The 12,816-nt window shown below is 43.1% G+C and overlaps 2 protein-coding genes and 1 long non-coding RNA gene across 3 annotated transcripts; 2 read left to right on the top strand and 1 right to left on the bottom strand.

The window, feature by feature from the left end:
- Window positions 1-1,112: 1,112 nt before the first annotated feature.
- LOC147194052 (uncharacterized) lies at window positions 1,113-2,434 on the bottom strand. The gene is made up of 2 exons (XR_015103126.1): window positions 2,276-2,434; window positions 1,113-1,257 (listed from the first exon to the last, which is right to left on the bottom strand). It is a non-coding gene; the product is annotated as an uncharacterized LOC147194052 (long non-coding RNA).
- A 510-nt stretch (window positions 2,435-2,944) lies between these two features.
- vdac1 (voltage-dependent anion channel 1) lies at window positions 2,945-7,399 on the top strand. The gene is made up of 9 exons (XM_086131448.1): window positions 2,945-3,040; window positions 4,193-4,262; window positions 4,339-4,388; window positions 4,532-4,684; window positions 4,793-4,845; window positions 5,220-5,447; window positions 5,972-6,122; window positions 6,395-6,452; window positions 6,645-7,399. The coding sequence occupies exons 2-9, from the start codon at window positions 4,196-4,198 to the stop codon at window positions 6,734-6,736; spliced, it is 852 nt and encodes a 283-aa protein (XP_085987574.1). The 5' UTR covers window positions 2,945-3,040; window positions 4,193-4,195; the 3' UTR covers window positions 6,737-7,399.
- Window positions 7,400-7,646: 247 nt separating this feature from the next.
- c15h5orf15 (chromosome 15 C5orf15 homolog) lies at window positions 7,647-11,185 on the top strand. The gene is made up of 3 exons (XM_086131891.1): window positions 7,647-7,779; window positions 8,668-9,464; window positions 9,725-11,185. Exons 1-3 carry the CDS (start codon window positions 7,665-7,667, stop codon window positions 9,857-9,859), a joined length of 1,047 nt encoding a protein of 348 aa, XP_085988017.1. The 5' UTR covers window positions 7,647-7,664; the 3' UTR covers window positions 9,860-11,185.
- Window positions 11,186-12,816: the final 1,631 nt, after the last annotated feature.

Genomic DNA, 12,816 nt, shown 5'->3' with positions numbered 1-12,816 from the left:
GGATGATCATGATTTGTGATCGGCAATGATAGATAGACTTATGCCGATCACATACTTTTCCATGGAAATCGTCTGATCACGATCAGTGGCAGATGAATTACTGTATGTAACTATTTTACAACGGGACGATATTTTTATTGATTAATTAACAAGTAACAAAAGAAATGGTGTCATTTATTTGGGGGTTGGACTTGACGCGCGATCAACGGTCGCAGCGTCGATATCCCGGCTGGCTGCAGGATTTTCGCAACTTGCGCACCCCCGATGACGCAATCAATGTTTTCCCTCCAAACAATCACGGATGGGAAACATTTGCCGTTTAGCGTTAAATCTTTGCTGTCAAAGCGATGGCATTTCTGCAACACTCTGGTTTAAAGACTTCCAGTCCGGATGACGAAAGGGGAAGGCCGGGAAGCAGTTTGGCCTCGGCGTAAACCGCCGCATGCTGAGGAAAACGAAAATGGAGGAGATGACACTTTATCTCTCCGGGCTGGAAATCTACACATCTGCTTTATGGATTAATTTTGAAAATGTATCACTCATTTGGGAGGCTTCCCTGGGCCGGGGGTAAAGCAGGTTTGGGCAACCCACAGCAAGTGGGCCATGTACAGTCCCTCATCTCGGAGGGCTGAACAGTTAAATTCAAATCGACATTTGCACTGTAGTCGTAAATCGCAGAGGTCACAATTAAGGTACAACCCCCCGCAGTCCCCCTGCAAAGCGCAGTTAGAAATGGCCGTTTGCGCCGTTGTGGGACTGAACACAGCTGACTTGATTCCGGGCCAATCAAAGTGGCTCCTCTCATTCCCTTTAAATTCAGCCCACACGACGAGCCTGGTCTAATGGCAATATTGAGGATAAAAATAAAAAAAATTAAAAATCACAATTTTTTTCTCAAAATCATTCTGCACGAGTATATATACAGTATATATGACTGCATCCTGAATTTACACACATACTGTATATATACATATATACATATATATATATTTTTTTATGTCTACAGTATAATTATTCCAAACCGAAGGAAAGCAGCTTCCCTCACCACTTTTTTTTTCCTATCATAGCGTTTGCAGCGAAACAGGCCAATGAAAGGCAGATGCAAGCAGGGATGGCGGATCAATGACATATTTATTCATCGTATTTATGTAATGACAACAAGCTGTGTACTCTGGGCAAAGACTAAAGAGAGACGCATCTCTTCGAATCCATCACGCCATAGCTGCTTTGTGACTCACGCTGTTGGCCGCCGTGCATCTTAAAAAAAACAGCCCATTAATCATACAGAGCGTAGCTTGGAAATCAATGGACAACACATTTGATGTCCCGTCAAAACGGGGGTTAAAATAGAGCAATCAATGAAGAAAAATTGCGTGAACAAAGTTGAAAAAGCGGATGAGGGTTGTGGTCTGTCGAAGGGTGGAAAAAGTACATTTGACTTGCACAAGTTTGCAGAAATGTCGCATCGCCCTCCAGCTAGAATATTTAAAAAGTGGGATGCTTTTTTTTTTTTTACAAAAGCCCCCGCTGGCGACAGACAACGTGTCTTCTTAATCTTGTGAATGTGTGGCTTGTTAATCCTTCTCCAGAAAGAATTAATTCCCGTGGACAAAATGGAGCAGAATGTTGATCAAGTAAACATGTAAATCATTTTAAAATGTATTTTAGGTTTAATAAATTAAATACAATGACATAAACTGAAATTTTATTTTAAAATACTTTTCATTTGAAGTATTTAAGTGTTATTATTGTATTTTAAAAATATACGTTACGGTATGCCTTTTGAGCATGATCATAGATTTTTTTTCCCGAACATTTTTGCTTTTCAAATGTGTATTATTTGGTAGCTCAAGAGAATTATTCACAAAACAATCTGACGTGATGAGACAAAACTTAGTTGTTAAAGTATATTGTCAAAAAAACGTATTTGTTTACTATTGAATGTAAAGACTTACCTTACTGGTTTTTATTAAGTTATATTATAGAATTTAAACAAAAAAATTTGCAGAGAATTAAAAACAGACATCTTTGTGACTGATTCACAAATTCTGACATCTGGTGGTTGCAACACCATAGTTCACAATCTGAGAGAGAGATGAATATCAAATATTAAATACTGGCAAAAGCTGTCGGAATGATGCAAAAGTATTAAAATAAACATTTTGTCGAATGAATACTTCAAAAACTGCCCATTATTATCGTTGTAATGACCGTAGGAATAGATAGATTTTTATATGAATTTTGGGGGTGAAAAGAAGACGCCGTGTGACTGTACCTGCAAGAAAGGAAGCCACCGCACAGTCTTGGCCGCGTTCCCTCGACGCCACCCTGTGGCTTTTGTTTCTGCGAAAACCAGCAAAGACAAAAAATAATTTTACACGTCAAGGATTGACTGGATAGCTGTAGACACTGCCAAGTGGAATCTTGATGCCAAGGAACTGTGATGAATTGAGAAGCTTCGTTTACACAAAAGTAGTGCTCTGCCACCATCTTGTTGTTGTCTGTTGTTGCTATTTGTTTGTTTTATTTTATTTTTATTTAACATATTGATATAGTTATGTCTTCTGTAATGTTGTGTTAATTTTAACTGTGTGCTCAATGCACGACATGTTTGCAATGTGTTTGAGAGAGCAAAGTAATTTCATCTGTGCTGTGTTACACATAGAGCATATTTGACAATAAAAGCTGACTTGACTTGATCTTGTGGCATCTTAGGAACTAATTTGACGTGACTTGTGGAGCAGTGGGAGCTGCAGTCCCTGCATTTTAAAATTTGGCTTCAAATAAAGCCGTACTTACAAGATATTGGAATTACAACCTTATTATACGATAATAGCTCCCCTTAAAATTGTTCGAACTGGGAGGGGGTAACCATCTTGGCCCTCCCCAGCTCCGCTGTTGTATCTTTGACGGCGTTGCGCGACCCCCCCCCCAACGTCACGTGGTCTACGTCGAGCCGCCTCCTGCCTCTTCTTCATCTTTTCTCCTCCCTTTTCTCCGTGACGGTCCACACGCTCCAGACGGGAAACCGCACTTCGAGGTGCGTATTTGAAAGTTCAAAATCGCCGGTGCTGCTTTGGGGCGGCTTGATATTTCCGTACCGGCTGTCGCATTTTTAACCCGTAGAGGTGAATGGGGCTACGAGGCTAGGCCCGCTGTTAGCTTGACAGCTAATGACTTATGAAGCGGTCGTTTATCACTTTAAGGCCGCGCGTATCCCGCTTGGTAGAAACAACAAAGCGTAGCTCGTTTTGACGTGTTACCAACTTTTTACTGTATACATTTCGTATAAATCTGCGACAATGAAGTTAAAGGGGGCGTTTGCCCGCTACCCACCTTGGAGGCTACTAGCTTATGCTAATAGATAGAACGAGTCATCACCTTTACTCTGTTTGGGTCATTTGACTTGTCATGCTTAAGGCAACAACACGTTTCACTAGTAAAATTAGTTGTACTAGTGAAAGAGCATTGGATAATCTCCACCCATTGGTTTGCCCTAGTCGTAATTAACCATTTACAACCATTGAAGCCCTTGGGATTTTTACGACAGACAGTCAAGGATCTTTCAAGCTTCTTATTGGCTCTCAAGGCCTTATGACACACTTGGAATCTAGTGTGACAAAGCAGGCGGAAAAATCAAATGAATTATTGGATGAGGAAGTATAAAGTTGGATTTAATCCACGGTCATAAGGCAGTAACTAGAAGCAAAGGGCTGCTGTTGTCGCCTGAAGGAGGTGTTCAAACATGGTATGCAGAAGCTTGAGCGGTAGGATCTCCTCCGATGTTGATAATAAAGGAGTAACTATTCACCTGTAGTAACACTCCACATTGTCCGCATATCTGCTATCAAAATGCACCAAATGTTATCACATTACCTGCGTGACCGTAGAAGTGCGAAAACTCAGTTATGTTGTAACGCTGTACGTTTCATGGTGAAAGAGTTTGCTCACAAGTTGCGTGGTGCGGAAATCTCAAGAGAGGAGGCTTTTTCCATGATTACATAATTAGTCTGTAAAAAAAATTACATTTAATCAAGTGTATCTTTTGGGGAAGAAAAAAATGCTACGGAAAGGTTGAGGCGGTTCAGAGCTAAGCAAAATATAATTGAAATGACTGATATGAAATCAACGTTTTGCGTCCTTTCCTTCATTATCTGCCTTCCTAACTCGCCATCCCATCCCTTGGTTGTAGATCATGGCCGTACCTCCGACTTATGCCGACCTGGGAAAGTCCGCCCGGGATGTTTTCACCAAGGGATACGGTGAGCAGTAAAGGCCTGGCACAAAATGGCGCCCTGAATTTGAGCGGGTGATATTTACTTGTTGTTTTCTCCTCAGGCTTTGGGCTCATCAAGCTGGACTTAAAAACAAAGTCTGAGAACGGACTGGTAAGACCGAGGCACTCCTGATAAGATTATGTTACGCTCCCACCGCAAGCTGAGCGGACTTTAGATGTTTGTGGGCAAGGCGCCAATTCAAGTGGTTCTCATTGTGGCCAAGTTCACGTTATAAACCGTTTCCTCGTGCGCAGGAATTCACTAGCACCGGCTCGGCCAACACCGAGACCAGCAAGGTGGCCGGCTCATTGGAGACCAAGTACAAGTGGGCCGAGCACGGGGTGACCTTTACGGAGAAGTGGAACACCGACAACACGCTGGGCACCGAATTCACCATTGAGGACCTGGTGGGTGCAGAGGAGATGAGAGGTGCAGCGTGGACGTTGGATTGATTGTTGCTGGTGTTTCCAGGTGAGCTAATGTCGATTTCTCTCTTTTGTGACGGCTCTCTCCAGTTGACCAAGGGTCTGAAGCTGACGTTTGACTCTTCCTTCTCACCAAACACTGGGTAAGCTCATTGTAGAAAATTAAGATTGTGTTTTAGTTGATGTTTTATTGGACTCTATTTGATTATTTAGAATTTATTTTGAACTGAATTGAATGTTTTTTTTCATATTTTTCTTTATCTACTTTATTTTGTATTTTTACATTCACTTTTAAAATATTTTTATTTGTATTTTAGCTTGCATTTTATTTTTTAAATGATTATTTTTTTTGCTTTTTAAAATGGCATTTTTAAATTTCTAAATACATTTTAATTAAAAGCTACTTATTTGTATGTATGTTATTTTAATTTGGAGTCTCACAAAATGTCTTGAATTTTGTATTTCATTTAGAAGTTGCTCAGAAGTGTGATTTTTTTTTAAAATTCTCGGCTCCTAGCAAAAAGGGCGGCAAGCTCAAGACGGGTTACAAGTGCGACCACATCAACCTGGGCTGTGACATCAACTACGACATCAACGGCACGGCCGTGCACGGCGCCGGCGTGGTGGGCTTCGAGGGCTGGCTGGCCGGCTACCAGGTGACCTTTGAGGCCGGCCGCAACCGGATCACCCAGAGCAACTTTGCCGTCGGCTACAAGACGGACGAGTTCCAGCTGCACACCAACGTGTAAGGTTGAAGACACTTTACGCCGCCATATAAATAAAGATGGATTGTTTTGGGTACATGGATATGAGCTCGTCTGTGCATCTGACAACACTGCGCCTCTGCTTAGCATTTGGCTTTCAAAAAAGCTCGTACTTCAATGGCGTGTTTCTACCAGCGAGTAGTGTTTATTTGAATCAGGCATGAGAGGAATATCGAGTTACTGCTGGGTCCCTCGTGGTTATTTTTTACACAAGCGATGGGATCTAAGACGCTCCAGGTGAGAGCGAGCTAGTTGCCTGATCAAAAGGAGCAAAAGCCCCTTGATTGGAAGGGCAAGACAGTTAATCCAACTCGGTGGGTGAGTGCAAGGTTATGGCCAAGTCGGCAGAGCACATCACCCAGCCCCCCTACTGAGCTCACAGCTAATCCTCGCATCTCGATAAGGTCAAATGAAGTGTATCCAGTTTGTACAACCACCTGGCGCAAAACAGTATGGCGCTAAATTTTCACATGGAATTCTGCTTTTTATTTCTGCTCCTTTGCAGAAATGACGGCACAGAGTTCGGTGGCTCCATCTACCAGAAGGTCAACGAGCAGCTGGAGACGGCCGTCAATCTGGCCTGGACTGCCGGCAATAGCAACACCCGCTTTGGCATCGCCGCCAAGTACCAGATTGATCCTGACGCGTCCTTCTCCGTGAGTGGCTAAGTAGCACGCGCAAGGGAAATATTTCTGAAGACTTAACTTGTCCTCCAGATCTCATCTGCCTGCAATTAGTGAAACATTTTCGATTTCGTATTGCCTGTTGGTGGTACACAGTGGCAGATTTTGATGACTTGCCACAAAACGGGAAACTAGAGTCAGCTTCAGGTGCCCCCGGGCAGAAATAGCAAGACGCGACAAAACTCTCATCTCTTAATGTATTTTTTTTTTACATGCTTGCTTAATTCATCTGTCATCTCCCACAGGCAAAGGTGAACAACTCCAGCCTCGTAGGCCTGGGATACACTCAGACTCTCAAGCCAGGTGAGAACACTCATTTTTATACACAACCCATTCGCATAAAAATTAATTGTGACTCAAGAAAATACACTGGTGCCTTGAGGTACCAAAATGACCAAATTGGGGGTGAAAATAAAGGGGACTTGTGTGTTTCCTGAATGTTGTTGGCATCGTAAAGAATGTCTCATCAGTATAAACTTGTACGGTCTGCTTCAGGCATCAAGCTGACGCTGTCCGCCCTCCTTGACGGCAAGAACATCAACGCCGGCGGCCACAAGCTAGGACTCGGCCTGGAGTTCCAAGCGTAGGGCGCACGCGCGCTTCTCGCCAACACCCCCACCGGTCCACCCCCTGCCATCCCCGATTTAAATGAAAAATAATTTAGCCCTCACGACCCTGCTCCTTCCTATTCCTCTACCTCGATATGTACCACACCTGGAGGCAAGCTGGGGGCCACACGTTTGCCCCCACTCCGAGAAGCAAGCATCTCCCACATTTAAAGGACCACGTTTAAGGGAATATTCAACTTTTTGAAATGAGCAAAAAGAAAGGCGGGAAATGTGAAGCGTGTAGCTCGCAAGGGAACGAGTAGCCTTTGAGCACATTTTAATTTTCAGTCACCTTTATGTCCATTTGTGTAGCTGTGCAGAAAGAATGACGCGAATAATGACACGATACATATTCCTCGCTCATGAGAACAAGATGCACACGCACTAATACACACTACAGCCCAATGTGTACATTTTTTTAAATCTTGTTACATAGCAGCATAACGGAAAATGTTATTTTATGACCAGACCTGTGTAGCGTAATCCACCTGTCAAGTCTTAAGACCGGCCTGATCAAAATGGACACTTATGGATGAGAGTTACTGGATCTAAACCGGAAGTGGCAGTTTTCCATGGATGCTTAAAAGCAATCTTGAGGCTCTTGTCATTTCCTGAATCAATAAAAACATCTCGAACCAGCAAGTGTGTTTTCCTGTTTGTAAACGTGCAACTAAACGGTCATATTTCCGAGTCATATTTATGTATTAATTTTTTTTGTTTAGTTTTTTGTACAGTATTTTCAACATTACGCCACTTTTTGTATACAGTTCACAAAACGTTTGTGTGCGTAATCATGTTTTTTAAACATTCAATAACGATATTACGATGCTGACGTTCAATGTGACGCGGAGCCACGCCACAGATTCAGCAACGCCCCCTTCCTCGTCTCTTCCTCGCACAAATCAACATGGCGACGATGGGAAGAATCAGGAAGAGTAGCACTCTCTGTCTACTCGTTGTCTCACTCCAGCTTTTGCGACTCGGCGGCGTTTTGTCAGCCCCGAAGAATATCACCTCAGCTGGTAAAGTCGTATACTTATCATACGATGGCTTTAATTTTTTGTTTTTTTTAAATGAGAACTCTGAGCGTCACACAGTGCTAAGTGGCTAACTTAGCGATGCGAACACGTCACGATAGTCAGCTGAGGGGATTGACACCTTACATTCGCATGTTTTTTTTACTCTATTTTGAAGAAATACAACCGAGCTTTAGAATTGTCCAACATTGTAGGGCGATGTGCCGTAAAATAGAGCTCGTCCGTAACGTGTCAATTGTCGCGAGATCTTGGCAGCTCGACGTGATTTATGCAAAGCGTAACTTTTGGGGCGTTCATGCGTCTGTGTTAAATAAGATTAAACATTTTTTTTCTTCATTTATTTGCTTCCTTTATTTTATGTTGTCCAACTTTGTACTATAATTTATTCAAACACAAAATTAAATTTAAAACATTTAAAAACAATTAGTTGATTCATGGTTATGAACATGCTACATTTTTGAATAACTCTGCTGACTGTATCTTCAACGATAAGATAATGGCCTACTGCTTACTAAATGGTGTAGCATTACGGTATGCGTGAAGGTTTAGCTCGTGAATGCATGTAGTCATGAGGGTTCTTCGTGCTACAAAGCCCTCCTGTTCATGCTCTTGCGTGTGTATGAATAGATCCTTTTGACTTCAAATTTCCGAGTCAACTCTTAACCTAGCGGGCGACGCCTCTATTTGGACTGATTCATGTACAAGCTATAGACAAATTTAGGGTGCAGTCACACAGTGTTTGAATGGAGGTTTGGAGTTGGAAACATACGTGAGAAATAGTAGCGCGCCCCCCCCCCCCCCCCCCCGCCATATCAGACATTTTAACGAAATGAATGTGAACAGCTGAGTCATATTTCATCTTTCTGTTTGTAGATGCGACCACAGAGAAAGCCAAGGTAGGCGCAACAGTGAGTCCTCCCCAGATCACAGTAAACCAAAGCAATACTCGGATAGACACAAAAGGATTGACGATCCAAGAAAAGGCCGAGCCAACGAAGATTCCCGACACGGCACCTGTCCAACCCAAGGCCCCCCAGCAAAACCCCATCCAAACTGACGACACTCAAGTCAATCACCCAACGGCAAGTGAACCCAAAACCAAACAAAACGACAACTCTGCGGAGGTCATCGATTCCTCTGACAAGGATGCTAAAATAGCGCCTGACGAGACTAAAATTATCACGCCCCAGGTGGCAAAGACCACGGCATCACCCACCGTGTCTAAGACGCCAGAAACTGCCTCCACCACAGCCAAAAAAAACCCAGAACCCATTAAACCCACCGAAGAGGAGACCACAGTCTCTGCCGTCAAACCCTCCGAGACGCAGACCGCGACCACCTTGCAGGAATTTGAGTCTGACCTGCTGCAGCCCGCCGGCAAAGAAGCGACAGCTCACCTGGACCCGGAGGAAGACTACGATGCCGATGAAGATGACGATCCGGACGCCTACGCCGATGGCTTGTATCGCCTGGATGCCAACGAGGATGGCGGCAAGGAGCGGGACCAGACGGTGATCCAGCTGGAGACGCCTGATGTCAAGGAAGACGTCAGCGACACGCTGCCCGGCATCTACAACACCGAGGATGAGGACTCGCATTTCTTCTTCCACCTGGTCATTCTGGCTTTCCTGGTGGCCCTCATCTACATCACCTACCACAACAAAAGGAAGGTCAGTGGCCTCTTCCCTCTTGTAGAGGGGATTGTAAGAGGATTACAATTCATTGAATATTAAGACATTTTATAGTAGATTCCTTTATTGCTTGTTTGTTAAGAAAATGCATGGCAAAAGGACCCTGAAAAAAAATAGCAGCACGTTAAATTTAAATATGTGGTGGGGGGGGGGGGGATCCACATTTGGATTATTTTTCAAAATCGATGAGTCCTATTTATATTATCGCTGATATTAATTGTTGCTGTACTTGCTGTCAGATCCTACTGCTGGCTCAGAGCCGCCGCTGGAAGGAGAGCCTGTGCTCGCGCAACACAGTCGAGTACCACCGGCTGGACCAGAATGTCAACGAGGCCATGCCGTCCCTCAAGATGACACGCGATTACATCTTTTAAGCCATCGCACTCGGAACTCTTGTGCCCTCTTGCTCGATTGGCCTCCACGCTTTTGTCGGGCCGCCATGTTTGCCCCCCCTGCCTCTACAGAAATTTTGTAATTATCTTCCTACCACATTTTCTCTTTGTCGCAAAGTCAACATTTAACAGGAGTGTTTAGTTTAAGCTCTTTAGGGTGAGTTTCCGCCTTATCCGCTTTCATTCTGGATTTGTTCCATTGGAGTGCAACAAATGAAATGACATGCAGTGATTACTTTGAAGCAGGCATTATTTTCCAACATGTCCGTTCCTTTTTGCCCGCCCCCCTACTGGCCAGATGCTGCCGTGCAGGACTCCTGGTTGGCCCTATCTTTGTTTTATGACTTCGGTGAAGTCCTTGTCGATTACCCGTGCTAACTAAATGCACTGTTGAGGCTACCCAAAATGCGCCCAGAAGTTGATTTGCAGCAAGTTATACCACAACTCTATTTGGACAAACCTCGGGCCACAAGGATGCTAATTTAGATAAAATTTCACAGTGCAAGTAAAAGAGTATGAGTTACAATTTCTCCTTTTCCTCATTGCTGTTTAATCTTTTTTTGTTAAACACATTTTAAAGCACACAAGGACACTACAGAATCAACCTGTAAAATCAGGTTAAAAACATCAGTGTAAAACGACTCGACTAGATTGAATAAAAACAGTGATCATTTAAAAGTAGATTTTAACTTGCCAGGCAACCTCCAATAAAATGCAGTTACTATATATTGAAACACTGCGCTATTAGGAAAATAGGTAGTCATGTACATATTAGTGAAATGATGAAAGTCCACTATTTTGATTGTTTCATTTTGACAAATGACAGTTTGTCATGTTTTGTCCCCAAAAAGCATACCAAGATACCTTTCCAAAATGGCCGCCTGTTGGGTACGCATGCGCAGGTTGGCTTGTTGGCAGAGCTACTTCTGTATGACCTTTGGGGTAATTACGTTGTCCAACAAAACATGTTGTTCCACTTTATTTTTCATTTGATTAAAAATTGAATTGTATGTATTTTTTTTATTTTTTTGGACATGTTGGTGTCGCTCCTACCAGTCGCACCCCCTTTTTTCGTTGCCTTTTGTGTCACTTTCTTTGGTAAATCATACTTTCATGAGCTATTTGGTACTTTTTCTCTATATTGTATAAAATAAAAAGATGCTCTTTAGTTTTTTGCACTGTGAAAGAGAACTGCTCTCGCAATCAACGGTAGATTCACTTTAATTTTTTTCAATTAAAGCACAAATGACGTCAAGAATTTGAGCGCGCTTGTTTGCCCGTTTTTCAATAAAGGACAGTTGGAGCTGACATCGGGTGGACGCCATCTTGTTTCTCGCCACCTGGGGGCAGTGTTCCCCAATGATGGACAAGTGAGCGCGGATCAAGTTGGCCGGAGTTACACTAAAACTCACAGTTCATTCCTTTGATAGAAATGAATGCAAATGTTTTGACGGACGTTTCTCGGGACCTCGAACTCAACGGCGGCTTTTTTTTGGATGCATTTTTCAAACGATATCAACAATTAAAAGAACCTTCAAGAACCGACGGGGGAAGTAGAACAAGATAAACAAAAGTCGAAAGCGGGGTTGAACCAAGCCTACACGGTTTTAGGTATTTAAAATTGCGTTTTGTTAGTTTTTGGAACTGATTAATCACATTTCCATGACTTCTTATTGATGACAAAAAATTAAATAAATAGCAAATCAAATATTTAAAAGCTCGTGGTTCACCAAAGTGAACGTTGTGAAACACCCGGTTCAAATGTCGAGGAATTATCCGAGTTGAGTTGTTGCTTTGAATGAAAAAAAAAAATCCATCTTTGTCCTTTGCCAACATTTTGAATTTCTCTCTCTCCTTATTGTTTGATGCCCGTCCTCCGTCTAGCCATCACATCATCATCAAGCGTCTCCGTATGCCTGCCTGCCGCCGCCGCTGGCTTTGATCACCTGAACGTATGCGGCTATTTTTATTTTCGGCCAGCTTTGCATTTCATCGTCGCCAGTATGCGTCGCAGCGTCATTCGGCGCGAAATGTTTTCATCCGTCTCCTGCCACGGGGGAGCCTTTGTAGAACGGATTCTTGACAGCAAGGCGGTGATGTCTTTAAGAAATATATACATCTATATTTTCGAGGGGAAGATTTGACATGCTCCAATAACTCTAAAACTGTTATCGTACTCGATGTTTGTTTTTCTTGCCAAAAAACAAAACAAGACGCGAACCCCCACCACCCACAAAAGTTTGGAAGGGACAAAGAAGTGACGCTAAAATGCAACAAATCACAAATTAAAAACAATACTGCCATCTACTGGACCGGAGAGGAATAATATTGACCATTGTTAATTAATAAGGCTGAAACCTGACAGAAAATTTAAGAATCAATTGTTATTGTGATTTCTGACCGCGGGCCGAGAACCTGTAAACTCCACACAGGAAGGCCGGAGCCGGAATCGAACCCTGCTAACCAGTCAACCACCATACCGCCTAAATTCATTCATGCAATCGTGTATCGTCGCAGAGTATCGCACATTTTCAATTTCCATACTGTATCGTAACAGGCTTAATTTTTAACAGTAAAAAAAAGTAACCATTCGCCTTGTGCGGTGTTCTAACACATCTGAAAATGTAAAATTGCGAACAATTTGCATACGTCTCTTTTAATGTGTCACGATTCAGTTTTTTCTATTGAATTAAAGAAAGCGCGACTAGTCGTGGGTGTCAGGCGGGAACGCGTCACCTTTTTTGTACTCGCCGCTGAACTCTTCCCGTCGCCCTTTTAGTCTGGCTTTGATGAGTCCGCCGCCGCCGCACCGACACAATGGAACAGAAGGTGCTGCGGATAAAGCCCGCTGCTGAAAAGAATCACGGGGAAAAAAGGAAAGGAAAGGAAAAGCAGAAAGAGAGTTATTGATGCACAACACCATTTTGCGCCAGGAAATT

Source organism: Hippocampus guttulatus, chromosome 15, assembly GCF_054856545.1.
Source record: "Hippocampus guttulatus isolate MCC_2025c chromosome 15, RoL_Hgut_1.0, whole genome shotgun sequence".
NCBI lineage: Eukaryota > Metazoa > Chordata > Actinopteri > Syngnathiformes > Syngnathidae > Hippocampus > Hippocampus guttulatus.
This window is presented reverse-complemented; position numbering and strand designations above follow the sequence as displayed.